Source organism: Columba livia, chromosome 1 (genome assembly GCF_036013475.1).
Source record: "Columba livia isolate bColLiv1 breed racing homer chromosome 1, bColLiv1.pat.W.v2, whole genome shotgun sequence".
Classification (NCBI taxonomy): Eukaryota; Metazoa; Chordata; class Aves; order Columbiformes; family Columbidae; genus Columba; species Columba livia.
This window is the reverse complement of record NC_088602.1, coordinates 200907018-200934670: the sequence shown is the minus strand read 5'-3', so window position 1 is coordinate 200934670 and position 27653 is coordinate 200907018. Positions and strand designations below refer to the sequence as shown.

General features: G+C 35.3%; 1 protein-coding gene across 12 annotated transcripts in view; it reads left to right on the top strand.

Annotated features, from left to right (window-relative positions):
* Positions 1 to 27653, top strand: part of CACNA2D1 (calcium voltage-gated channel auxiliary subunit alpha2delta 1) — a 394769-nt gene that overhangs the window by 251230 nt on the left and 115886 nt on the right. For all 12 annotated transcript variants that reach the window (XM_065049199.1, XM_065049200.1, XM_065049198.1 and 9 more), the window contains exon 7: positions 21963 to 22094. In XM_065049199.1, coding sequence (XP_064905271.1) covers positions 21963 to 22094 — 132 coding nt within the window. The remainder of the gene's footprint in view (positions 1 to 21962; positions 22095 to 27653) is intronic.

The following is a 27653-nucleotide window of genomic DNA, read 5'->3' as shown; positions in this document are numbered from 1 at the left end:
TTTGTGTGTCTACCACTTTATACTGATAAATTTCTTCCTGTTCTCTCGACATCACTGTCAAGGTAATTTTCTACTGTTATTAGGCCAATAATTATTGATCACTTAGTCATTCAGTGTATTATTGTTAAGTGCTACTATGAATTAAGGTACAAATTGATAATAGTAAGCTATTATTTTTGTATTTTGTTTTTCTCGGAAGGTAGATGCAATTACACAATTTCTGAAGATTAAGGGATTTTTATACTTAAAATGTGATAGTTCATTATAGTTGTTTCTCAGTTAGTAGCTTAGATTTCTTGTTTCAAAAATCAAATAGTTAAAGCTTCTAATTTCTAAAAACATCAATCATTTTTATATTGATGTGCTGGGAAGGATAATATGTATAATCAACTTCTGTTTCCTGCAGCTGTTGCTCTATGTCTCCCATTCTGATCTCACCCACGGGAGTAGATGCCCAGTTTGAAAGTTCACATCCTACTAATCATCCCATCTTCTGGAATTGGAAGATATGGGTCACAAAATACTCTCCAGTTGTTTTCTACCTGTAGTAAACTTTAGAACTAAGAATAATATCAATGCCAGCATTGAAGTGTGTCACAGGAAAAAATGCAGGAGAGACTGAGTGCATTTCATTCCCACGCTAGCAGTAGATTTGATAACTTAGAATATGAAATGGAAATTTTTGTTACGTTCTTTAACAATTTCTTTAGTAACAGTAGCTAGTGGCACATTTCCAAGGAAGAGTTCAAAGCATATACCCTTAGTACACTACAGTCTGCTGAAAATCGTGGCTGAGGGCCTTCCTCATCAGGGTTAATGTCTTTAAATTAATATTTGTCAACAGATTTATTTGTGTTTTCCTCTCCTGTACCTATAAGTTTTTAAAGCTATATGAACTTAGTCTCTTCAACACAGTGTGACAAAGGATTTGTATCATGGAAATAAATACATATTTTTTCCCACCTCCTACTTCCTAGTTTCTCCTAATTCTTGCATTAAAAGAGACAGTAAATGGATGTTTACCTTTCCCAGAACACCAGCCATTCTATAGCTTTCTTCAACGTACCATATAGGGGTTTTAAGGCTGCTTCTTCAGGCTGAAAGAATCCTATCAAATCAATTGTTTGTTATCTGAAAACTATTTTATACCTTTTATCCTTTATGTTAATTTATTTTCCTTTTTTTTTTTTTCCCCCCTGAATGTTTCAAAGAAAAGTAGAAAAGCAAAGAAGGCAAAAGGAACCCCATGCCAAATTTTACAGCGTCTAAGACATAATTCTTTTCACTGATCTGTTCCTCCCTCATTCTTGGCATCTTGTTCAACACGCCAATTTATCTACAGACAGTGTGCCACATTTATCTCCTTGTTTTCCTCTTGAAATGCAAATAGTAAATAGTATTTATGGTTTTCTGTTAAGCCAAATCAGTGTTTGCCATCTAGACTTTGTTTTTCAGTTCAGCTGTTTCCCTTAATCTCCTTATCTTGTCTCTCTTATCATGTTTCTTTTCATTTCTCTTGAGATTTTAATGTAAAATGAATTGTTTGTGATAGTTCTCAGCAAAATCTCTCCTGTAAGTAGCAGTTTTGCAAGATGGAAAAGAAAATCTCTACTTTTTTCAGAGCCTTCATCCTGCCCCTCAAGTGCAGCCGTTAGGAGACACCTTCCTCTGCTTTCTAGCGACAACGTGTTTAGCAGATGAGATGGTACCTGGTGTCTGTGATGAAACAACCTGTCACATAAACCTAGAATCAAATTTCCTATTTTGGTAATGAACTTTTCATAAAAGAGTCTATATTCTGATTGGAAATATCAGAATCTCTTCATTAGTTGTGGGTTTTTTGGAGTATGGAGTTATATATGTTTCTTGAAAGAGTTATTTTCACCATTTTGTTTATAATTTCTCACTCTCCATATGCAAAAGTGAGATGAAGAGCCTGTAACAGACCCCAGTGATCTCCTTGTAAAGCTTTTTTTTTTTAAACCATATTGTCTGACATATCATCTCACCCAACAGATTAAAAAAATGAAAATATTTTTAACATGATGTCTTATTTTTTTAATCAAAGATACAGCACGGCCACATTATTGCTTTACATTCTCTGTTTCAGTTGTAACTTCCATTATGTTCGATCCTCTCTGTTTTCAATTCCATATCCGTTACTGAGAGCTCTGCTTCTTCCAAGATTTGTCCAAAATACTGTAATTAGGACAAACTTTTAAACATTTTTTTTCCTCTTGTAGCCAAAGCAGAATTCCTGTGGATATGGCACAACTGATATATTGACTCTACTGTTCGGTTGGATACTCTGAGGTGTTTCTTTTTACAATTGCTGCATTTATCTCATTTCCATCTGTGTTTTTGCATGAAGCGTGTGAGACAAGCGTCTCACATCTTTCTGCTTGTAGCTGAAAAATTGTGCCTACCTTTACTTTCCTCACTAATTCTTCAAAAACTCTTGGGAGCTTTACTCACACACATTTATTGTGGTCAGACATCACCAGACTGTGATGACACTGGTTTCGGAGCCTTTTTTTTCTCCCTCTGTGGACAAGAAGATTCCTTTCTGAAGATCAGTTGAGCCTCTACTTCTTTGAACATCTTTTGTCACCTGACACGCTTGCTTCTGATCCTCGCGGAGGAGCTTCAAGCTGAATTATTTATTCCAGCATGAAAAAACATCAATAACCTCTGTCTTGTTGTCATTGGGCTCTTCTCTGACTTTGTATATTTTAGTTCCCATGAGGCAGAATACCTGTCTGATTTCTGGAACTTTACTTATAATAAGCATATTTTCCTTAGTACTGTTTTCTAAGGACTTTTAGTGGTGCTAGTGAGATTTTTTTCCCATCTTCTGTCTCCCATTCTTTCAACTAAATATACATATATTGTCCTGACATCTCTCTCTCAAATACTGAAAGAAACATTGTCTTAGGCAATCTCTGAGGAAGTATGGTATCGTCTATTGCATTTGAATTAGATGCCCATTTCTCCCCAGTTTCCATCATTTGCCACTGTTTGTTTTTCCTTTGTATCCTTGAAGGCAGCTGATTTATATGGTTGTTTTTTCACTAGTTGGTCTTTCTCTGCCTTGTTTTTGCAGTTACCTTCTTCCACTCATTGCCCATGCATCACTCAAGTTCTTTGATTTAGCTGCTCCTGTACAAGCAATTTTATGTCCAGTCTCGTTCTTCCATCCGTCCATCACACCCTCCAATTCCTGCCTGACGTTAATTGCTGTTCTCACTGACATTTCCATCTTCAGGTTTTCTCAGCCAGGAGTTCTACCTTCTGCACACATATGTACAAATAGGTTATGCATATGTAACCTCTATCATAAACAAATTTCAGAAGAAAACCATTTGGGTTTGAGTTTTCAGTGGCTGAAATGCCACTGTTGAAATTTCTGTTACACTCTTTTGCACTTCCCACTGTATATGTTTGCAGTTGTTTCAAGAGGTGATGCCTCATTTTATTTTGTCTACAGCAATGTACACAGGTTGTTTATGAAGAAAGAAGATACCACTTACATTAGCTGGAAATGCAGTGACTTAGAAGCAAGAGCCATTTAACTTTGTTGAAGAACAGAAATTACCTTTTATTCTTTAATGCATATGAAACAGTAATGGCAAACAAATTATAATAAATAACATACTTGTTCACTGCAAGTAAGTGGAAGATTAGGCCAAAATGCCTTCTGGTGCTGGCTTCAGTATAGAAATTAATGTTTCCAGGTTCTACTATGGATGGATCAGATAAACAATAGAGTGCTTCCTAATATTTCAAATCAATGAAATGCACCTTCCAACAAGGTAATAGTACTCCATTTGGCATAAAAGCAACTGAATATTCTTGTAGTAGTCTATATATCACCTTTAAAAAATAATAGAAAAGAAGCATCTTTATATTCTGTTAGGCCAAGCCTTAATCATTTGAAAATGCTGAAAAGTCCTTTTTTTTTTTTTTTTTTTTAATTTTGACTAATGTTTTTAGTTCTGAAAGAATGGTGATTGAAGTGTTTTCATTGTTAGGTTCTCTGGGAAAAGTTCAGCTCCTGATGTTTCTGTGCAGGTGCAGGACTTAGAACGTGCATACTTGCACCTAACCCTTATATTCTTGTATAATGTCAATTTAAGGTGCCATGTGTACCTTGAGAGGTACAAAGAGGTGGACACTTCAGAGGAATTGGACCAACTCTCCCAGCAGCTTGACAGCATTAGTATGTCATATCACAGCATCTAAGTATTGAATGAAAATATTTGGAAATACATCTGTATATATACCACTAACCATGATGACTGGATGGATAAAGAATCCTTTTAAATTTAGCCACATAGCTGATAAGGGGAAAAAAAAATACCCAAATCTGTGACTCTTACGTCATGGTAGCTCTCTCTATGCCACTTTCCCAGTAAACAGGTTTCTAATGCACGCCGGTAAGCCATTATTGGAATTGTTTCACTGTGAATAATTATTTTCTATGTTTTTTAATACATTAGCTAGGGGAAATATTGATTACAATAATTGCTAAATTTAATTGTGGTATTGAGTTTATTTGTAAAGATCACTTCTGGTTAAAAGAAGGTATTTTTTATCATCAGCACAAAATGGTTACCTTACAAGACAGACTCTGAAGTGTGTTCTGTTCTTCAAAATGAATTCCTCCCTAGAGCTCTGCTGTTCTAAGATTTTAGATGAGTTGTCTGCTTGCTCCTTTAATATTCCAATTTTATCCAAGTCTTTCTTTTAATTAACTTCTACTAATTTTATGTTTATGATCTGCTATTCTAAGTATTACTTAAGAGATCTGAATAATTAGTCACAGCCTGGAGAGGATGGTACCTGCTCCATCTTCCAGCCACTGTGTCACTGGCAGATTGGAAGTTTTGAGCTCTGTGTGCTTCTCCTTAGGACACATTTTGGTCTGTTTTAGCCTGAAGTGGAGTTGAGACAATTGCATGCACAAATAGACAGTTTTAAGGGTCAGTTCTGTGAGCTAATAGTAATCAGCATTTTTCACACCACAAAAAGAAAGTGTTTTATTGAGCTTAAAGGAAGTGAAATTGCATAGGGATGAAATCACAGGTGAGAGGTATCACTTCTTTGGTTATTTTTGGAGAAATAATTCCTGACAATGGTGGAAAGCTTTGCTTTCTTAACAATTTTCCCAGGCTTCATATATAAGTAAAAAACTTAATTGTTCTACTTGTACCAAAAAACAGATGTGCAGCTGTGTGTGTATGTGTGACAAGGTTGTACAGCTATGAAGTTTTAGTTTATTTTTACTTTCATTGAAATCTGTGGGATAATTTGAAGAGTGGACGATGTTTAGTGTGAGAATAGAAGGATATGATCCAAGACTGCTGTGAATTCAGAACTGTAAAATACACTGTCTAAAGCCATCACTGGGTTTTAGGATTGTCCTTCTGAGTAGCTGATAATAATATTGAAATCAAGTCTTCAAAATGTATTTAGTAGTAGAAATGCTATAGAGTGAAGAATGACAATGGAATATCCAAATGTTGACTTCAATATAAAAATGAACATGATACATATGAAAATAATAAGGAAGTGGGAAGCTGTTACTTTGAAAAGATCAGTACAAAAAAATTCAATAGAAGCTGACAAGAGAAGTGAAAGCTTTTTGCTTGAATAAGATGAATATAAAATAAGGAGGAATAGAATCTGACAAGTAAGGGAAAGATCACTGTTTGCATGTGATCGATAGAAAAACAAATGCAATGCAAACTGGCAAAAAATAGAGGGTTCTTTCAAGAATAAGATTAATATGATTGTATACTATAGGAGAATACAGATCAGGGCATGTGATAATGTATATAAATAACAATCTTCTTCTAGTGTTCTTTACATATTTTACTATTATAGTTTTAATTTTTTTTAAGTTACTCACTGAGGCATGCTCTTTGGTCACCCCATGGAAAAAGCCATAGAATCATAGAAATCTTTTGGTTGGAAAAGACCTTCAGTTCATTGTTCTTTTTCTTTATTCCTTTAATAGCTTTTGCAAATCATTGTAGATCAGAGGAAGGTGTTAGAGAAGTGAAGATAGTATTTTGGTACAGACTTTTAAATAATATTGTCTGCATCTTTGGAAGGGGTAGATCTTAATCCATATCCTCTAAATCAGCTCTTTTCAGTGGCTTGTACTTGTTTTTGTTGTGTGTGTGTGATTACAAACAAATCTATCCTAGACAGTTTTTTTCAGTTGTTTTGTTTATAATTCAGTCCTTTGTCCTGCAAGAATACACTGTTTGCTAATACTGAAGACAGAGTAAGAAACACATGAGAAAGCTTTTTAGGCCTTGTGTTTCAGTAGTTGAAGAAAATGAAGATGTTCCACATTATTAGAATCACAAGACGATATTGGCTAAAAGGAAAGTTTATCTTGTTTTCCCCCTGTACCCCTTGAAGTTTTTATAAGATAGCTTTAGAAAGATCCCATTAGCAGATCCAGCGTGACTGTGTGTGTGGAGAGGGATGGGTGTTCGGGGGTTTTGGAGCCCCAGCTGTAGTGATACGGCTTTTCTCAGGAGATAGGTGTCAGTTCTGCTTTATGGCACTGATACGTAATTTATTTACATCTGGTGTTTCAGGCTCCCTTGTCTGAAGGTTTGTTTGACTTCTTAACACAATTATTGACCACTGAAGAATACTTCAAATATCATCAGTTTATCCAGATAGAGATAGGGCAAAGAAAATAAAGAAGGGTAGTGCCATAAGTCCTGTTGAACTTTTGGTGAGGGGCTGGTTGTCACTGAGGTAAATTCATCTTTCATCTCTGAAGATTAGAATTGCAGTAGTGTTGAGATTTCTTTGCTGCTTGCTCAGGTGTTTGATTTATGATCTTTTATAAATGATCCATTAGCATTTTTCATGCATTCTGGTAGTTAAACTTTCCAAAGACAGAAATATGACATGAGTGTTTCATTTCAGTGCTTGAGGTCGTCTTGAAGTCACTGAATTGAGCCATGAGGCAGATGACCCTTGTCATTATGTAGTGGTCTAACGAAGAGCAAGCCAGAGTTCATCCATTAAACTTTGTTCTATTTTCCTTTCAGATAGATTCTGCAGACCTAAAAAAGTAATTTAAAATATGGCAATGTAATATGTGCTGATATAGTGGCTGACAGCGTTGGTATTCAGTTCTGCTATTCACGTTGCAGAGAAAAACCTCTCTAATCTCCCATACCAATGTGCACTAGTGTCAGCGAGACTACTGCCATCAGTACGTTTCTGTGCTTACATTGTTGATGCATCTGGTGATTCAGTTTTTCCTTGGAGATCCCACTGAGCAGTACATTATTTGCAATATTTAGGGTAATGTCATGCTAATTAAAGCAGTGAATACAGTCATTGGATGAAATAGTGAATTTCATCCTGATTTCAAACCCAAGGAATTCTAAAAAAAATGTAATGTTATGCCCTACTATTTTTTTTTTTTTGCACTTCCACAGAAAAAAAAAACAAACGAATATTCCAGTTGTTTTTTCCTTTTGAACCTAACGGCATGTTGCTGTGTACAAACACTGACAGCTCTAGGCAGATGGAGCAAGATCATGAGCAAAATATAAATTGCTGGAATGGCTAGTGAAAGCCTAGAGTTGGACTGAAGGAACATGCAACCTGAGGGAAAATGAAGTAGCTGTTCATCTCCCTGTCTTCCTGCTGCAGCGTGAGAACTGTACTTTCTGTCTTAGCCATAGATTGAACTGATTACTTACCACCTTTAAAAACACATATTATGTGTATGTATATGTACACATACTCACATATAACTATAATTATTGTGAGGAAATAAGGTATTTTGTATTTATTCAAATGTTATATGTTTTGCCTGCTCTGTGAATCGGAGTTTGATGCTGTAATACAGATCAGTGTTCTTGTGCAGTTCAGCATTATTTTCTGGGCACAGTTTTTAAAATGCAAGCATTTTTTTAAACTACTGAAATATATTTTACAAACATAAGAACTGCTTGTTCTATTTGAATCCCCACATTCTAGAATTTAACTGTAAATCTGTCCTTTCTAAAATTAATCTCTGTCTTGAGCAGTTAAAGCTTCCCAGACTCATTTGAGTACAGGGCTACTTTTGACAGTTCAATCTGGAATAAAAGAATTAGTTATTTTTTTTTATGCAAAGTATCAACAATACATGCTTTGTTTATGTATAACAGTTGCATCTTTATGTTTTGCCTAGTTTTTAGCTCAGGAATATGATGCTGATGTTAGTGATGTGGGTGCTACATGTGTTTTAATCCTTAACATCAATTGATCTGGGTGGAAATGACATAAAAAAAGGTACAATATAGATAGTTTTGTGTTATGGGAGTAAGCTAAGACAAGAATAAAATACAGACAAAGGAGGATATTCAGTCTTTCTGAACACAGATTAAATATTAAAAATGAGTTTACATTATTTATTTTGATACAAAATCTTTTTGTCTGTATATAAACTAATAAGTTGTTTGGGAATGGTGCATTGTATTATGCAAGAACTAAAAGCCTTATATAGTGATCCAGCCAATGGATCATTCTGACAATCTGCAGCAAGCTTGAATATGTGTCTCTAAATGCACAACTGCTGTTTTTCTTTTATTCCCACCAATGGACCGTGCAGAATTGTGAAATGTGAATGTTGGGTTATTTGGGCTTTTTTTTTTTTATTGTGTTTAATTTTGTTTTAATTTAAATATACCTTTGCTTCTTTTTTTATTCAGAAGATATTAAATATTTAGAATGTATTTAGCTACAAATGATACTTCTTGCATATCTATGCCTTTTTAAAATATATTTTTTTAAGGATTTCTTGATGGCTGGAAAATGGCATAAACTATATAATTTGTTGAAGATGTTTGTGCATCTCTGCAAGTGGCTTTGTTGCAGCTGGTCATATGGGGTTAATGGTTTTGTTTCCTTTCTGAATAATCAGTAGTAATTTTAGAGCTAATTTCAGAGCTAATTTTATGAAGTACTTTCTTCCTGCTCACAAGCATAATTCCTGACTTACTGTCTTGAAATGTCTCATTTGTTCCAGTTATTGATCCCCCCAAAAAATTGTTTTCTATTTTTTGTTGATTCTCTGTGCGCCTGTACAGAACACACCTTTTCACTATTTTATCATTAATGTCTCCCCATTTCTGAAGCAGGTGGGTTCTTGCATCACTTTCCCTTTAGTTATTCCATTTATAGACAGTAAAATTTCGTTGCGTTTTCAAATTATATCTTAATTTGATCCAACTTCTCAATCACACATAGCAGGGAATAAGAAGTCAGAGGGATGCTGAGCAGTTGTTTTTATTTTGCAGAATCGGGAGGACAGCAGGTAACTGGAGAGCATTGCAGAGCTCTGCAATAGCTTCTCTTCTTATTCTGCTGCTCATACGGTTCTTCCCTCAATCCCCTGCTTGTGTTTGTCTTAATACGTTGGGTCTTAATTCTCATTTAAAAATTTCCAAGACATGAAAGATGCCTGCTTATGTGATTAGATCATATGTAGCAAAATGAAATTATATATTAATAAATATATAATTAGTTATGACAAATTACATAGCTACAGCATTTTTATTTTCTTATCCCGTGCCTCAGAGGTTATAGTCTTCTGAGCAGATGATGGATAGCTTCCCTGCCTTTTTGGTTTGTTATATTCCATCATGAAGTGTGAACTGGATGTCTTTGACAGTATTTTATGCTTTGCTTTGGCATAAGCTGTCAAGAAGGGGGACAGGGGAGAGATACTCAATGATAACTCACTAGGTCATACACCTGAAATCTGATTTTGTGAAAACAAAACATTGTCTTTGGTTAACCCTACAATGTTTCTTTAAATGTTGTCTCTGAAGTAAGTTCATGGGAGTCTGTGATCCAGAACATCTATACCTTGCTGTTTTTTTTGTTCTATCTTGTAGAAAACTGAAGGAATACTATGTCTTTATTATTGTTTGTGCAAAAATGAACATATCTTACATAAAACAAGAAAAAATATTGGGAACATTTTTTTATTTAAAATTCTGCCAGTTGTCAGAAGCCCAAAGATCTGAAATAAAAAATACTACATACACTGAAATGAAAAAGTGTTTTTTGTTGGACACCTCTGCAAGCACCAGTTGATGTTCCAGTTGTTGGATTTATGCTTTGAAAAATATGTTTACATATGACTCTTCTAACTTGAGTTTACAACTGCAAAATGCCAGCCAGATGTTGACTCGTGAACAATACAGAAACTACCTACATCACAAGGCTGCTTTTGTGCCAAAGAGCCAGGTTATGTCAAGAAATCACTCAAAAGACCAAAACATTAAAGACAAAATTTGTTACTAAGATCTGACAGTGACATTGACGATAAATATCTTGGTACTGTTCTATAGCTGAGGAAGATGCTTAGTAAGGTTATGATATGACAAAGATTTTCCTGAAAACCAGGATTAGAATCCAAGTTAAAAGCACGTGTATTAAATTAGCACCAATACCTTCAATGTTGTTACATCAGTTAACGTGAGATGGGATCCCAGCTCTGGGATCTTTACTACTGGGGGTGTCTCATTTTCTGAGCCATTATTATATGCATAAAGCATTTAGAGGAAATGAGTAAAGTAAAACACAACCCTTGTATAGTGTTGTTGGATCCTTAAAGTGCTAAAGTTTATTAACTTTGCTTTTGCATCACAGGTTTTAATGGTAAAATAAATATTCATTCTGCTCGCATACACTAGAATACCATTATCAGTGGCTTTAGTGAAAAAATATCCACTTGCAATGGATGGGAATCTGACCTTTAGTCTATAGAATATTTGTACTAAGAAAGCAGTTGCTTTTTAGATGATAAATTACAATATTATGTACCGATTGTTGGTTTGTATATAAGAATATATATTTTGTTTGGTTTTAATTATGCTCAGGACCATCTTGTGAGCTGAAATTGAGTGTTGTAGTTAGAACTATATAGCTATATCACTCTCAGTTATAGAAAGTAATATAGCTATATTTGAATCCAATCACATTTGCTGCTAAAGATGCCTAGGATGATGGCAATTGTGAGGTGACATTGTGCTCAAGACAGAATGTCACTCTTGAGTCTGGAGGTTAAGTATTGGCTATTGACTGTGAACTTCTTTATCACTGAAAGGCAAGCTGTTCTCACTTTCAGCTATCTCATTTATTTAACCATTGTTCTTTCAGGAGATCTGGCTCTGCCTACATTAGTATTTTAGTTCAGATCAGAAATGACCTTTGGAAGAAAACACTGTTTGGCCCAAGTTACTGCAGTGGGTGCTGCTGGGCTGTCTCTGACATGCTGGTTGGTTCCCCCCGATGCAGCTGAACCAGGAGGTGCCATTTCACAGGGCACCTGGCCCACACCAACTGTTAATGGGCATTCAGGTCACACCACAAATTAGGTGTAGCAGAAAGACCTCCAAATCCTGTATAACATGAATGTGACATCCCCAGCATCAACTCTTTCAATATGCAGACCTACTCCCATTGCATTGCACTGCTGGCTGATATAGGTGAAGCCACTGAAACCAGTATGCTTTTAGAAAAAAAGGAGTTTCTCACTTAGGGTTAACTCTTTCCTTTTCCTTTTATGAAACAACTGTTCAAATGGGTTGTTAGTAGATTTGGATCCTTATTTCCCCGGAGTACATCCTGAATTGAGGCAGATTGTCAAAGCGTGATGGGATTTAGCTGATGCTAAGCTCCTGGAATTCAGTTTTGCTTTCTTCATTTACCAAATATAAAAGTTTAATATTAATAGAAATGCCTGTAAGACTGGGGCTGAATTTAGTTGTATTTCAGTAGGTGATAAAACTCCTTTTTAAAGCCTTATTTTAAATCCAGATTCATACTTTTATATCCTGCTCCTTATCCTAGGAAATGTGGTACTCTGTATCCTCACTGCCCAACTTTGGCTGAAGTAGCTGTTCAAATTGCAGTATGACTTCAAAGGTCTTTATAATGTATTCCTAACTGTTTGGGTTTAAGATGCATTTTTTTTCCACTCCGTTTCACTCCATCCATGTATGTATTTCCTTGACACAGTGATCTCTTCCTATTTGAAATTATCTATATAGAAGCACTTAGAAACCTCAAACTCAGCAGCTTCTCTGATTTTAAAAGTACTGTGTATGCAGTACTTCCTAATTTCAGGAAGGATTACAGCCCTTATGGGAAGCTAAAGTAGCTGCAATTTAGTAGAGTTCAAACCATTAGGATAGGTATATGTAAGGTGATAAGATTTCATCTTAAACTATAGCGTAAGTATATATAAGGTGATAAGATTTCTTTGTTTATCCTGTTTAATTTGAGGGGGTTTTTTTTAAAGTTTACTGTCTGTTCCTGTGGTTTCATATAATCACAAAGCAAATTAAAAACAAGGAGACCTTTAGTAAGCACACGATTATAAAAATGTGCTTCTGTTTGGACATTGTTTGTAGAACACTCAAAGAGCTGCAGTGTCAGATGAAGAAAGCAGTGAATACAGAAAGTTCAGATGAATCCTAAGAGAATACTCATAGCATTGAAGCAGATTAAAAAACTGTGAAGAAGCCTGATTTTGCTGCATTCCTGAAGATCATTCTGAGTCTTTTATTATTTCAAAGTGATTTTGAGTCTTATGAAGTGATTTGTATTATGTTGGGGGGGGTAGTATTTTTTTATTTAGTTAAAAAAACCCCTAAAGTAACAAGTCCAGACTTCTAATTCTGTGACCTGCTTATTGCATTAGACTGTCAAAATACTATGTAAAGAGAGAGCATCTGTATAGGCAACAAGCTTTGAATTTTCACCTCCCTAGTACCCTATAGCCCCTTCATCTTTGAAGATTTTAATTCATATTCCCTCTATATAACCTGGAAAGCAATACCAAACCATCAGCTAAGGTACAATACGTATGGTGATGATGTGCTATAGAATGATGATTTCTAGTTTAATTTTATGTTCTGTTTCTATGAATGCACGGTGCAGTTGTATGTGGGGCAGACGTTTTATCTGTTGGAGAGAAGGGACCTCTTTCTCGGGTAGCTGAATTTTAGAAAAGACCTGATCTCTTCCTCTTTGATGCAACCTTTGGCCAAAACCAGCACCAACAAAAATAACAAAAAGAAAAGTTTTGGAAGTTTAATTACTTTTAGTCCACGAGACTCACCCATGAAGTGGTTTGAATATTGACATGGAGCAGGAGCTGTCACATCTGCACCAGCTCAGCTCCTCAAACAGACCTTATCTCAGCAGCATTTTTCTCACATTTCCTGCTTGTGCACTGTATTCCCCTCGGTGTGTTTTGGATTTCTGTTGCCGGAGATACACTTAGATAGATTAAACCAACCTGCTATTCATTAATATTTCATTTATATGGGGATTAGATTAGAATCCATGAACCAAATCCACCATATTATTTCATATTTTTGAAAATGCCTTAAACCTCAGAAAAAATATTTTCTATGTTTTATCTGTATGTTCTCCACATATTAATATATAATATATTAATATATAGACAACTTTATAATGTATAATTATAAATTATATAATATATATAGAACATACATATGTATGTAATACAGAGATACATATTAATGCAGTAGAAAATTATCCATTGTTTATTTGCAAACATTTAATAGTCACTAATTAAAAACTAATAAGAAAAGCAGTTTTACTTCCAATTCTCTTGCTGCACTAACTGTATAAAACTGCATTGTTTGTGGTTACTAAGTTTCAGCGTCTAAAAGTACCTTTTTTTTATTTTTAACAAAGGTTGATATATCAGAATACGGCAGAAAACAACTTTCTGCATGACAAATCCAATTCTTACTCTAGGTAGTCCATGTTGTTCCTTTAACAAACTGATAAAGCTCTGTCTTAAAAGACCTGGGCTCCTTGAGGGTGTCTCCCATCAAAAGGCCATCTAAGCTCTTTATTCTAAACCAGATCCCAATTACCTGATGCAATTATTCTTAAGTAGTGTGTATCCATTTGTTCTTGTGCCAGTGCCATCCTTATGCCTACCAACCTTTTTCAGGGCTGGGCTTCTTTTCCAACTCTGCCTCATTTTTCTAGATTATATTACTCAAACTCTTTGTCTTTGTTCAGAAGCCAGATTTTCTGTGCCAGTCATCTTAGTGGCCATTTTCAGCATGTTTTCCACTTGCAATTCATCTCTTTGCCTTAATGGACAAATCAAACACACAGTATTCCAGAAAATGTGTCAAGCAATCCTTATTTTATTAATGTATCTCCATATTTGCTGGAGATACTTGTGTTTTCCTATGGCTGGGGAGAGGATAGAAGGAATTGCTGTTCATAGCTAATAAACATTTTGTAAGAAAAAATGTGAGAACCTTTTTAATAGGTGATGTATATAAAGCTAATGTGATAGCATCCATTTCTGAATTGAGTTTCAGACTTCAAGTATTGCAAATTACAATGGGATTCTCACCCTGCTTAGGATTTATTGAACTTGTAAGGTGCTCTAGTGACTGGAAAGTTATTGAAGTGGTGGTGCCCTGGCAGACTGAAGATAAAGTTCAATAAATTATTCCGCAACAGCATTTCCAAGCGGTTTTTGATTGGTTTTGTTTTGGTTTTGTTAACAGTTAATTGTTTTTTTTAAATAGAGACTTCATAGAAGATCAAGTGTATCTCTATAGCTAGTTTAATTTGGCTGTCACTATGATATCCTTTGAAATACTAAGAAAAAATTAGAGCAAAGCGAAGACCAGAGTTAATATGTGTAATATAGTGATCCTTTCTTTGTGTGTTTTGTTGATATTTAATCCCTGATATTTCCATAAAAATACAACATACTAATTTAAAAATAATACTTAATCTGTGCCTTTTTTATTTTATTCTATTTTTTTTTTGAGAAGGAATTATTTCCAATTTAAAAGCCCTGTGTTAGTCACCTGTAAAACCTAATAACAAATAGTGGAAAATCAGGAGGTGCTAGAATTACTTCAAAAAAGTTAATTGTTTTTCCTTTATTGAAGTTCTTACTCTTGTGCATAGCTCTATAAAATCTGAAAGTCTTCCAGAACAACTCTAATCAACAATAGTTTTCTTACATTCTTGTGTTCTTGCCATCTTCCCATGAAAAAACAAACAAACTGGAGTACTTTACGGGTTGTTTACATCAGGTATTATTCCACGCTAGAATACATGCCAGTATAATTTTATACTACAAGAAACAAGGCAAATACCAGTGTTCATCTTTCCCAGCTCATAAGATGCACAAATACTGTTATCATCAGTAGGTCACAGTGTGTAATAGGGGTGTCTTTTGTCCTTTATAGACATGAATAACTTGTTGAAAAGTTATGTGTGTACTGAAGAGTCTATGACTCTGCATTGTATTAACTCGTTTTTGTTGAGCTATGATAGAAGCTTAATTCTGTCTTCTCTTCTTGACATTTTTTCATTCTCATTTCCTTCTCTTGGGTGTTTCTTATTTTAATGAGCTTTTACTGAGCTTCTCTAGTGATCAGCATGTGGCAGCTGAGCCACTCAGCAGACAGCGTCTGGTTTTGCCAATTAATTTACTTGATTTGACACAGACACAACAGCACACTAGACTGCAGTGACTTCTGCAGAAAACTATTTATAGAGTGTCTGGAACATAATGTCAGATATCTAATGGGGAGTGGAGAAGTTCATTTCAAGAAAAAAAATACATGCTGTTTTATCATTTAGGCTTTTAATTAAGAGTATGAAATATGTACTCTCTAAAATTTTCTCTCAGCAATCTTGGATGTTGAAATTATTTGATTTCACTATTGATCCATATGCTAAAAATTGTATTTTAATACTTTTTTTAATGCACCATTGAGTGCGTATGACCCAAGCAGTTCCGATTATTCCATTATGGTAGGAAATACAAATGCTATTTTCAGAGTCAGATATTGTAACTGATTTAGGTATGTAAAATCCAGCACAGTATCACTTAAAATAGTGACCTATCTAATTGGAAGTGCCACTATACAATAGCTGGTGCATGTTAAATATTATATATATGTAATTATATATATTATATAACATTATAGTAAATATTATTATTAATAGAATAGTAATTAATTTTATTAATATAATACTATAAATATTAAAGGATATTATGCATTATATTATATATAATTATATATAATATTAAATAATATTATTTTTCCTTTCCTTCCATGCTTTGAATGAAAAGAATATATTTTCTTTGCATTCATTTTTTTTTTTTAATAAAAATGAGTGGAGTTTCTTTATTTTGTAACACTTTCCCCCATTTTTAATTATTTACCTTTCAAATTAAGTAGTTAATTCCTACTATAGTAAACCTACACACAGCAGAACACTTTTAAATCAGCTGGTGGATGCTTTCAAAACTAAATACAAGTTATTACAAAGTTTGTAACTAATCTGATAAATTTGGAGTTCTGGAGCATGTGTGTAAACTACATTTAAAGCATGCACTTTGTAGACAAGCACCCCTGTGGTCTGTGCCTGTATCTAACAGTTTATTCTGCCAGTGTAAGTGGATAGAAGTGCGTTGTTTGGAGCTCTAATTTATTTGCTTAACCTCTAAAGAGGTGTTGGATAAAACACTCTCCAGTTCTCTCTATTATCAGAATATTTTCTTTTTAACTGGTTTCTAATCAGCTGTAAAGTTTGTTGGGTTTTTTTTTGTTTGTTTGGTTGGGTTTTTTTGTTGTTTTTTTGGATGACTGTTTTGAGTTGGACACTTTCCTGTGGTTTTCTAAGGAAAGCCTAAGTATCCAAATCCAAATTTCTGGTTCCACTCTGATGACCAGTTACCTTAGAGACAGTCTTCAGTTTGTAGCCACACTAATCTTTCCTTTGCTCTGGCCTTTTGCTCACTTTGCATGACAGAACTAGATGGCTTGAAACATGCATCTAAATTTGAAGGGCTGAGATTCAAGTTACTATCAGAGTAGTTCTTCAAATTACTATATTTGAGAATTATGTAGAATTATGTAGAAAATGTGTGTGTGTACATATATATACATATGTGCATATATATATATTTTTTAAAAAAGACAATTCCTTCTTAGTAACATATAAAATGAGATGGGAGTACAACTTCCCTATGTAATTTAACATAAGCTGAAAGGAATGTGATTTTGAAAACATTAGTGAAACACTTAAGTCATAAAGAAGACTAGTTTATACCTTCAGTAGAGTTTCTATAATATCTGATTAGCATGGCTACCAATGGAAGCACTTGTGTCTGTGCATATATGCAAAAAAAAAAAGTGCACTTGCAAATGTGTTGTCCCTCTGTGCCCACTTCTAAATACCATAATATTTAACTACAAATATAAATTTCATTCATAACAATAACTTATTGGTGTTATCTTTAAAGAAATCAATGAGTCAACTTCATTAAACAGGGTATGAAAGTGTAAATACTACAAGAAGATTAATGAACTGCCAAGGAGGTCCCTTCTGCTCTCCCCAGTAGATGTGTAGCTGCTGCATCAGGGAACAGCAGCTGCCATATTTTCAGACCTAGTAAATAGCTCTCAGGCTTTTCAAATAAAGTTATACTCTGCCTCATACGCAGGCCAGGGCCTATACATTGAATAAATCATCAGAAGTGTGTTCCAGCTCTTTTAAAGAGAGCACAGTAGTGCTCTCTATTTTTTATTGATTGCATTTGCAGACGAAAATTGAATCCATTCCTTGTCAAGGCCCCTAAACCTCATGTCATAAAGAAGAGGGGGGAAAAGGAAAAGGAAAAGATGGATGGAGTTCAGTGCAAAAAGCCAGAAAGAATGATGTTTCCTATTGTGTGACGATAAATTTTACTTTTTCATCTTGCCCATATCAAGTGAAAGGTAGCAGTTGAAGTACTTTGAAGTACTAATCTTCAAAGACTTCTTTTAGCAGAATTGGAAATAAGCTTATTGGAGAGATGTCTCCAACTAGATTTTTCTGCCAATTATCAGTCAAAAGCACTTTCTTGTACACAAGTCAACTCAAAAGGGACTGTATGTGTTTCTACGATATGCAGTATCTCAGTAGATGTGACCGTAACACCTCTAAACATTTTGTTTTAGTAAAATGCGTTGATTTTAAAACAGCAGAACAAGTTATATTCTTAATGTATTAATGAAATCAATATGAATCCATGTCTGTCAAATTAGGATATTCTGACAGGTGCCATAGGCTCTACTACAAGGTAATGAAAATAGCACTGCATTGATTTTTATGTACAAGTTGGGAATCATGATGTTTTAGTAGGGATCATTTGAAGGATAGTTTTGTTGCAGTTTACGAGTGGCTTCACTTGCTTTTCTTTGGTTGGCAAGTTTCAAATCCATTTCTTTAAACCAGAATCTAGAGGTATTGGTTTGAAATTGCCTATTACCAGACTTGATTTACAGCTTGTCTTTTCCAATCCATGGTATATTCTTTAGCAGAAGCAAAAGAATAATATAAGTTGTGGGAAAACACTTAGAGAAATAAATGATTAAAGCTAAAATTTCCTTTTACTGATGACTTGATTGTGTAACACAAATGCAGGTGCATTCTATATGGGTATATAGAATGAAAAACAAAACAAAACCTAAACAAACAAAAGCATCCTGAATGAAGGGAACAAGTTTGAATTACAAACTGCTCCAGGAATAATTGTTTTAACGATTGTACAATCAGCTATTGACATATCAGTCCCACAAAATAAACTGTGTCTGTTCCAACCAACATACTCTTGTCATCATAATGAAAAAGTGAATTAAGAGGAAGGTGACATATGCTGAAGCTTATATGTATGCTGTTAACATTTGTTTCTGAAATGCAGCTCAGGCACTTAACTGTGAATTTCTGGGGTGGGTGAAGAAATGTTTTTTTCAGTGCCTGAGAACAGATATGTGATGTACTGTTAACAGTCTTTTCCCAGATTTATTGCATTTTACTTCTGTTAGGATGCTCTGTTCTTGTTGCTCATCCTGAGTTGCATGTTATTTTTTCATTTTTTTAATTCCATCTTTGTGTTGGGCTTTTTTTCCTCCTGCTGGAAGTACTTGGGTTATTTTTTTTTTTAGAGTGTTATATATGTCTTTGGGAGAAAGTTTTAGAGGAGAAGGAGGGGAAAATGGGCTGTCAGTAAGATCACAAAACTCTTGACTGTGATACAAAACATCACTTCACCACAAATATTACAAATAAGGTCTTGTAAGCTATATTTCTTCCTTTATAGCTTAATCTTCACAAGTCTAATAAAATGCTGAAATTATTACTTCCAATATATTCACTCAGCAGTTCAGTACTTAATTATTTTACTATTTGTAGATTGTCTCATTAATTTTTCCCTTTTTTTTTTTAATTATGGATGTGTTTTAAATAGATATCTTTATACATATTGCTGTGTATGTGCAGAGGTGTGTGTAAATGCATAGGTTTGTGTGTGTGTATAGATATGTATACACGCACACACACACACACATATATATGTAAATATATATATATATGATTCTTTGCAATATATTTTATGTGATGTTACACAGATAGTCCCTGTAGTCCCTACAACAGTGTTTGTGAATGTATGGTAACAATATAGCTTAACTTAATATGGTTTATTCATTTGTAAGCTTACTGTCTGAAGGAAATATCTTTAGAAATATTGTATCACATTTCATATGTGAAGAGTTTTTTCATGGGGTGCATAGTTACCAATTTCTAAAAGCTTTAATGAGCATGTAACTTCAAAATATTTTTTCCCTAAAGAAATGTTTTGCTGAATAGGGGTGTCAGTGCTCTGAGCAGGGTGGTGAAGCCACCAGCAGACTTTGGGGAAGAGGCTGCAGCAATTTTAAGCCAGGACAGGTCAGAAGGCGATAGAAATGCTCTACTTTATATTGTTATGGGGCTTGGGAATTCAGACAGGACCCTGAAAACTAAATTCTTTATCAGCTGGCAAAGAGATAAGAACTGTTATCTCCCATGTGCCTTAATTAAGCGTCCTAAGCTGCAGAGCCCTAAATGCCACAAGGAACCATTGGTAGAGGCTTCCACTGGGCCAAATACCCTGTACAGAAGATCAGGAGATGGTAACATTAAAAAGAAATATTCAAACTTGAAAGGAAATTCTTGCCTAAGTAAAGGCCAGAGCTTCTAATGGCTTCATGAAGACAATTCTGCAAGTGACATCTGAAACAAAATCAAGTTTAGGAAGTATGTACATAGTGTGTAATCACAAAGTAGATCAAACTGGATCTTAAAGATAATTGAACTGTAGCTATTTTAAAATGCTAATAAACTTCTCATGGTGCCTCAGGCAATTATTCCTCTTTCTTATGTAAACGTACATATTTTTATAACTATCTACTTGACAAAGAGAGGTATATAGTACAAGTTTATTGCTCAGAAAGAATCAAGAGAGTTGAAAATTAAATTGGATATTTCTATAAAAAGCTGTATCTTGAGTAATATTATCTTAAAACTACTTTGAAAAAAACCAGATAAATGTTTCTGCAAAACACCTGTAGCAATTTTTTTCATAACCTTTAAAACCAAGCCTATGAAATTTAACATTGTGATCTCATTTCTCTAGTACCTGTTAACAACCTCACTGAAAATGGGCTCTCTAATGTTAACTTTCAACCTGTCCTTATTTATTTTTTTCACAGTAGCATTAGGCTACAATGTAGACCCACATACCAAATTGTGTACTGTGATAACACTCATGTGCCTTAAATGTGAACTGTTTTTATTTAAGCTTGACATACTCATTTGCAAGAGAAGTTGAATTTTCTTTCCTGTGTGCAATATCATATTTAAGCAGGATCTGTCTTAGAGTGTAAACTTTCATAGGATTTGTACTTAAATCTTTAGCTGTTTTGAAATGTAGGGTTTTTCCCTCTAGTTCCCTTTCTGCTTTCGGCTTGCAAGGTGTTTCAGTTTTAGAAACATTCTTTAGTGTTGCCCAATGGCATTGTAAATAAAGAATTAGCGACCAAAATAACAAAAAACCCTTCCTTTTCTAATCAACTCAATACTTGTTATTGCTGAACATGATTAAGGGTTTTTTTGGGTAAAATTAATGGGATATTTACAGCTGATTAATTGAGGTGAAAAACACAATTTATCATAAGTTATATCATCAGGTATTTTGTATCATAATAAAATTTCATTGACTCTTGACTTTAGTCAATTGATTATTACTGTAGCCATGTTCAGCAACTGTAGAATAAGTCTCACTACCTTCTATTTTTTTTAAGGCGCAGAACATGTAAATATATTAGATATTTCTTTATACAGTATATTTGATTCAAACAAGCTTAGGTAGAGGACAACTTTGTGAATATATATTTCCGTATAACTGGCCATATAGCATTTAGCTAAAATGTGAATTTCCTTTTAAATTCATTGCAGAACTGACAGAATTAATAAATACTAACGTTCACACTGCTGACCTTTCTGTAACAAATCACATCTATGAATATTGATATCTCATTAGCCTGCAGTAATTAGTACCATTGTGCATATGGCCCACCTTAGTGTTACAATTCAAATAACTTGTCATTGTCTTTTTCCCATATAGTCCTGGAAAGGGAGTCCTTGGTTACCTTTCTAAGAGACTCACCTACTCCTGTTCCAGTCTCTCTTATGCAGTGTGCTGTGATTAGTAGAAATATCAATTTATAGGTCTGCATTTACTTTTCTACTGCTGGGAAATGCAACTAGAGTGACATCTCAGAAACAAAGTAATTCTAGAAGCTAACAAATAAGCCAATAGACATTGCACACAAATAATGCGATGGGAAGAAGAAAGCACAAGGAACTTAAGGAAAATTCCCGATGAAGAGAAGTGTGTTTCTTTAAATTTACTTTGCTGATTAATTAAATTAAATTATATTACTTTCTGTAATAATTCAGTTTGCTTTTTGTAGTTATTGCTGCTTGTATTAGGATGTAAATTTGTAATACCAAATATGTTTTGTCTTTGACAGCAACAATAGTGTTGAATGAGCTCAACTGGACTGCAGCATTGGATGATGTGTTCAAGAGGAACAGAGAAGAAGACCCCACTTTATTATGGCAGGTTTTTGGTAGTGCAACTGGCCTCGCCAGGTATTACCCAGGTAACTGAAGTCTCCTAAAGAACTGCACTATGCAAAACATTGCCTTAAAATATTTTGAATTATTTACAAGCAATAAGAGATAACTAAAGATTACTTTGTTACATAGATGGGGTTTCTGTATATCAAAAGTAACTTAAAGATTGTGAAATTATTCTCGCATAAAGCTGGTATGAGGGGGAAAAAACTGGGGGTGAAATCTAAACTAATATTTTTTGTAGCCAGAGGAGCAGAAGGTGATGTCTGTTGAAAAGCTGAACAGTTAAATTTTATTGTTGTTGTTTATGTGTTGTGTAAAGAATCAGTTGAATAGTTGTCAGTGAGATTTTTGGACCTGTCTAGTTTTAGAAACAGTGAGTCGGTGACTAGACAGAATCTTATTGTTAGTCAGTAAAAATCTGTTTGCAGCATGATATGTTTATGTCCTGCAGAATCCATGATCTCTGACACTCACGTCTTTGTTATTAGAGCCAAGACCAATGAATACAGCTTGATTGCTTTAACCAGCATCTGTTCCACCTGTCAAAGAATCCCATTACTGCATCAGAGTAACAAATTTAAACAGATGTATATTTTACTAAATTTAGATCACCAGTAACCTTAATTTGATTTTTGATGTGTACTAGCTAATGAAAAGGCTTGTTTTATGGCAAGGCATTCCAGTTGTGCTGCTGCTGTTCTTATTAAGTGATGCTGTTATCAACAACAGAATGATGTGTCCACTACACACAAAACAATTGTGTGCAGTGATTTGTCTCCTGCTTACAACTGGTTAAGGAAGAAATTTGAGTACCCTTCCCTTCTGTTTATACAAAATTGTTGGTATTTCTGAAGGTGAAGGGAATTATGGTAAAGCTGTTACTGTATCATTAGCACAATCGTTTGCACAGCCAGAGAAACTGCCTTAGGCTAGTTTACAGGAAAAAAAAATTCATAGCACTTGAGTCCTGTTTCTTCTGTCATGCTAGGTGCTGATGAGATAAATACAGCGAGATGGTGCAGAAAAAAAAATATTGAAAATACTAATTTTGTATTTCTTTCCTTTCCAAATATTCTCTTTAGTTGATTTGGGGATTTCTTAGTTCTGTGTTTGGGGTCACCATTTGTCCCAGCTGACTATGTAGTGATGTTTTCCAAGTGCTGAAAAATTAACATTTCTTATAAGTGTGGCAATCTCTAGGGAATACATTTTCAAGTGTAAGATTATCTTATACGTTGAAAAAATGTATTCTTCTGTCTAGCTAAACTCTCTACTCAATTTGTTTACCAACACAACACAGGAGCTTCAGAATCTCTATCTATTCCTTAGAGCACTTCTATAAAATGGGAGAAGCTTGTTTTCGCCGTTTTTCTGTGAATATGTTGATTGTATATACTCCATCTAAACATGATTTTATATTTGTATATTTTTTATATGTATTTTTGACACCCCATGTGGAGTACTGTGTCCAGTTTTGGAGCCCTCAGTACAGGAAGGACATGGATGTGTGAGAGTAGGTTCAGAGGAGGCCATAGAAATGATCAGAAGACTGAAACAGCTCTCCTGTGAAGACAGGCTGAGAGAGTTGGGGTTGTTCAGCCTGGAGGAGTCTCCAGGGACAGTTTATTGCAGCCTTTCAATACTTAAAAAGGGGCTGATAAGAAAGGTGGAGACAGACTTTTAAGCAGACCCTCTTGCAATATGACAAGGAGTAATGGTTTTAAACCAAAAGAGGGGAGATTTAGGTTGGACATAAAGAAGAAATTTTTTACAATGAGGGTGGTGAAACACTGGCCCAGGTTGCCCAGAGAGGGTGGTAGATGCTCTGTCCCTGGTAACATCTAAGGTCAGGCTGGATGGGGCTCTGAGCAACCTGATCTGGTTGAAGATGTCCCTGCTCGTTGCAGGGGGGTTGGACTAGATGACTTTTGACGGTCCTTTCCAACCCAAACTATTCTGTGATTTACTATAAAACTCAGGTCTTCACACCTCATGCTTATTTCATTCCTAAGTGCCTGAGTCTTTTTTAGCTATCTGGTCCTGTCAGAACTTGACTTCAAAAATTCCTGGGTAATTCCCTAGTTCTTACATTTTACACACACATACAGAGTAATCTGGGGCAGTCTGACAGTCCTGAAATTGTATACACATTTTTCTGTGTATCTTTTCCTTCTAGCTTCCTTCAATTTACAGCTCAAATCGCTAAGCCCTTTGGGGTTTATATTTTTGGAATAGGTCTTTGTGCAAGTTTGTCCATCTTTCTCTTTTTGTAAACTCTTTATCTCAGTTTGCAGAAATGTATCTGACACACAGAAATGTTCTGAAAATGAAATCAAGTTTCATATACTGGAAAGGATATTTTCTTATTTGTTTTTTGAAAATGAAATGATAAATTTTAAAACATAGCTTCATGACCCACTTAGTAGATGAGGGAAAGGCTGTGGATGTTGTGTACTTAGACTTTAGTAAGCCCTTTGACACTGTATCCCACAGCATTCTCCTGGAGAAGCTGCCAGCTCAGGGCCTGGATGGGTTTACTCTGTAATGGATAAAAAACTGCCTGGATAGCCAGACCCAAAGAGTTGTGGTGAATGGAGCCAAATCCGGTTGGCAGCTGGTCACGAGTGGTGTGCCCCAGGGCTCAGTACTGGGGCCAGTTTGTTTTTATCTCTTTATTAATGATCTGGATGAGGGGATTTAGTGTACCCTTAGTAAGTTTGCAGGTGACACCCAATTGGGTGGAAGTGTAGATCTGCTGGAGGATAGGATGGCCATACAGAGGGATCTGGACCGGCTGGATCGTTGGGCTGAGGCCAATTGTATGAGGTTCAACAAGGCCAAGTGTCAGGTTCTGCACTTGAGCCACAACAACACCAGGGAGCGCTACAGACTCAGGGAAAAGTGGCTAGAAAGCTGCCTGGCAGAGTGGGATCTGGGGGTGTTGATTGACAGCTGGCTGAACATGAGCCAGCATGTGCCCAGGTGGCCAAAAAGGCCAACAGCATCCTGGCTTGCATCAGGAACAGTGTGGCCAGCAGGAGCAGAGAAGTGATTGCACCACTATAATTGGTGCTGGTGAGGCCCCACCTTGAATACTGTGTTCAATTTTGGGGCTCTCATTATAGGTAAGACACTGAGGTATTAGAGAAAGTCCAGAGGAGGGCGATGAAGTGGGTGAGGGGTCTGGCGCACAAGTCTTATGAAGAGCAGCTGTAGAGGTTGTAGTATGGAATGTGTTGGTCTCTTCTCCCAAGTAACAATTGATACAACAAGAAGAAGTGGTCTCAGGTTGTGCCACTGAAGGTTCAGATTGGATATTAGGAAAAAGTTCTTCATGGAGAGGTTTATAAAGCACTGGAACAGGCTGCTGGGGGAGGTGGTGGAGTCATCATCCCTGGAGGCCTTTAAAAGGTACACAGATGAGGTTCTTGGGGACATGGTTTAGTGCTAGTGTTAGGTTATGGTTGAATTTCATGATCCTGAGGGTCTCTTCCAACGGAAATAATTCTGTGATTCAATTTGCCTTAGGTAAACCTACTTCAAAGTTATTAATTTCTCCATAATATTGATATTTGTGAAAGAATTGAGAAGCGTCAAAACTGGAATTAAAATGCATAGTTAAGTCTGCGCATTAATAGCTGAAATACATCCACTCAGTCTTTCCTCCCTTGAAAGGAATCAATCTTTGGTACCTCTAAGCTATAGAGGGTGTCTTCAATCACAGGTTTCTTGAACTAATGTTTTTATCTGATAATATCTCACTGCCTTGAGTAATGGGCTAGATGGTACATCACTTCTGTCCTAAAGCAGGTTCTTAGGCTGACCTTGTCACTATAATAACCAGCAGCATGAAGGGATCTTTCTATAAGGGACCCTCTGGGTGGAAAGTATGTGTCAAATACAGGATTATTTTTGTTTACATATATCTCCTTGTTTCCTACATATATTCTGGTTTTGGTACTGCTGTTCACTTCTTTAACATCACATGTATGATTTCATACCATTTTCATCTGTGCTTTCTCTGCTTCTTTGCTACATTTGTGTTCCCTTGTCTCTGTCAAGAGGACAAGACAACTTCCTCCTGACCATAACCTAGGTTGAGACACATGGCATTCAGACCAGTTCCTTTCCTCAGACCTTCTTTTTTTATACACTATAATAAGTGATATTAGGTTTTGATATAATAGTAGTTAGATGCAGTAGAATAAGAACAGGAAGCTGTATTTTATGAAAATAGATAACAGCATTAGGTATAGGAAGTAATAGTACCAAATTATTTGCTTCCTTTAATGTTATGACATAAATAGTCCATCAAATGTTCCTCAGTCAAAATGTCATTTTTATTGAAGGAAAAATTACATTATGTGTGATGTTATCTTTAGTTTTGTTTGGAAGAAGAAGATAAGCCAGATTTAGGAAGATATTTCTGTAAATGGGTAGACAGGTGTGCAAGAAAGCTAAGTATTAGAAATCTAAACATAAACACACTTGTATGTTGATATTTGCAGTGACAGCAGAACCACTGCCAGACACAAAAGGGATCTCTACAGCCATCTCCTATGTTTACCTTATAAGATGCTCCAGTAGAAACATTAGATACTGAGGTCAACTTCTCTTTTATAGAAAAATAAACAAAATTAAGCCAGTAATGTATTAATTATTTTTCTCTAGAATATATTCAGTTCAGCTCTTATTCTCAAATATCAAGAAAGAAATAGAAGAGCCAAAGGCACAGGATACCTGCATAGTTCTCAAAACTATTTTATAATCTCTTTCAGTTAGGTTATTAATCATCTTGATTTAAAGAGTCAACATGAGTCTCCTCATACTGAACTTCTTTAAATTATTTGCAAAATTGTGTCTTGCCTAAAATAATTTTAAAAATTAGTGAGGGTACTTAGTATCAACATTTTCATTAGTTTCAATGGCAGCACATTTGTGAAGAGAAATGCTGTGCTCTGTGACTGTGCTGGCAACTATCCATTTTGATATGAAGATGCCAAGAGCAATTTTGAGATGTCTATTAGCTATTCTATGAGCTCTGAACAGCTCCAAAGTAAGTAAACAATAGTTTAATAAAAGAGCTCAGAAGAATAAATAAATTAAGTTAATGGATCTTTTAGGAATGATGTAATATATACTTATTCTTACATTTGAAGTTGTATGTCCCATATTAGTCTGTCTTTCAAGAGATGGTTTCAGCACTGTAAGGATGATTTGTCCTTTGGGATTGTGTCAGAATCAAGACAGGAACCTTCTTAAGGTAGTGAAGATACCTGTTTTGTACAATTACTGTTGGTTCAGAAGTAACAGTGGACTCAGTGTTTGTTTTATGAAGTAGGTAGTTATTTATTTATTATTTTTAATTCACTGCAAATACTAATGTGTGGAAAAGACAAGGTGAAAAAAGTTGGACATATTGAATACGTCCAGTATGTCCACTGGTACGTCCAGTGCTCGTGCTGAGACCAGCTTCACGTGTCAGCCTGACCAGTCCATATGGACAAGGCATCTCTGAGCTCAGGGCAGGGAATCTTGGAGTCAGGGACAGGATCAGCAAAGCACAACATGGTTCGCAGGCA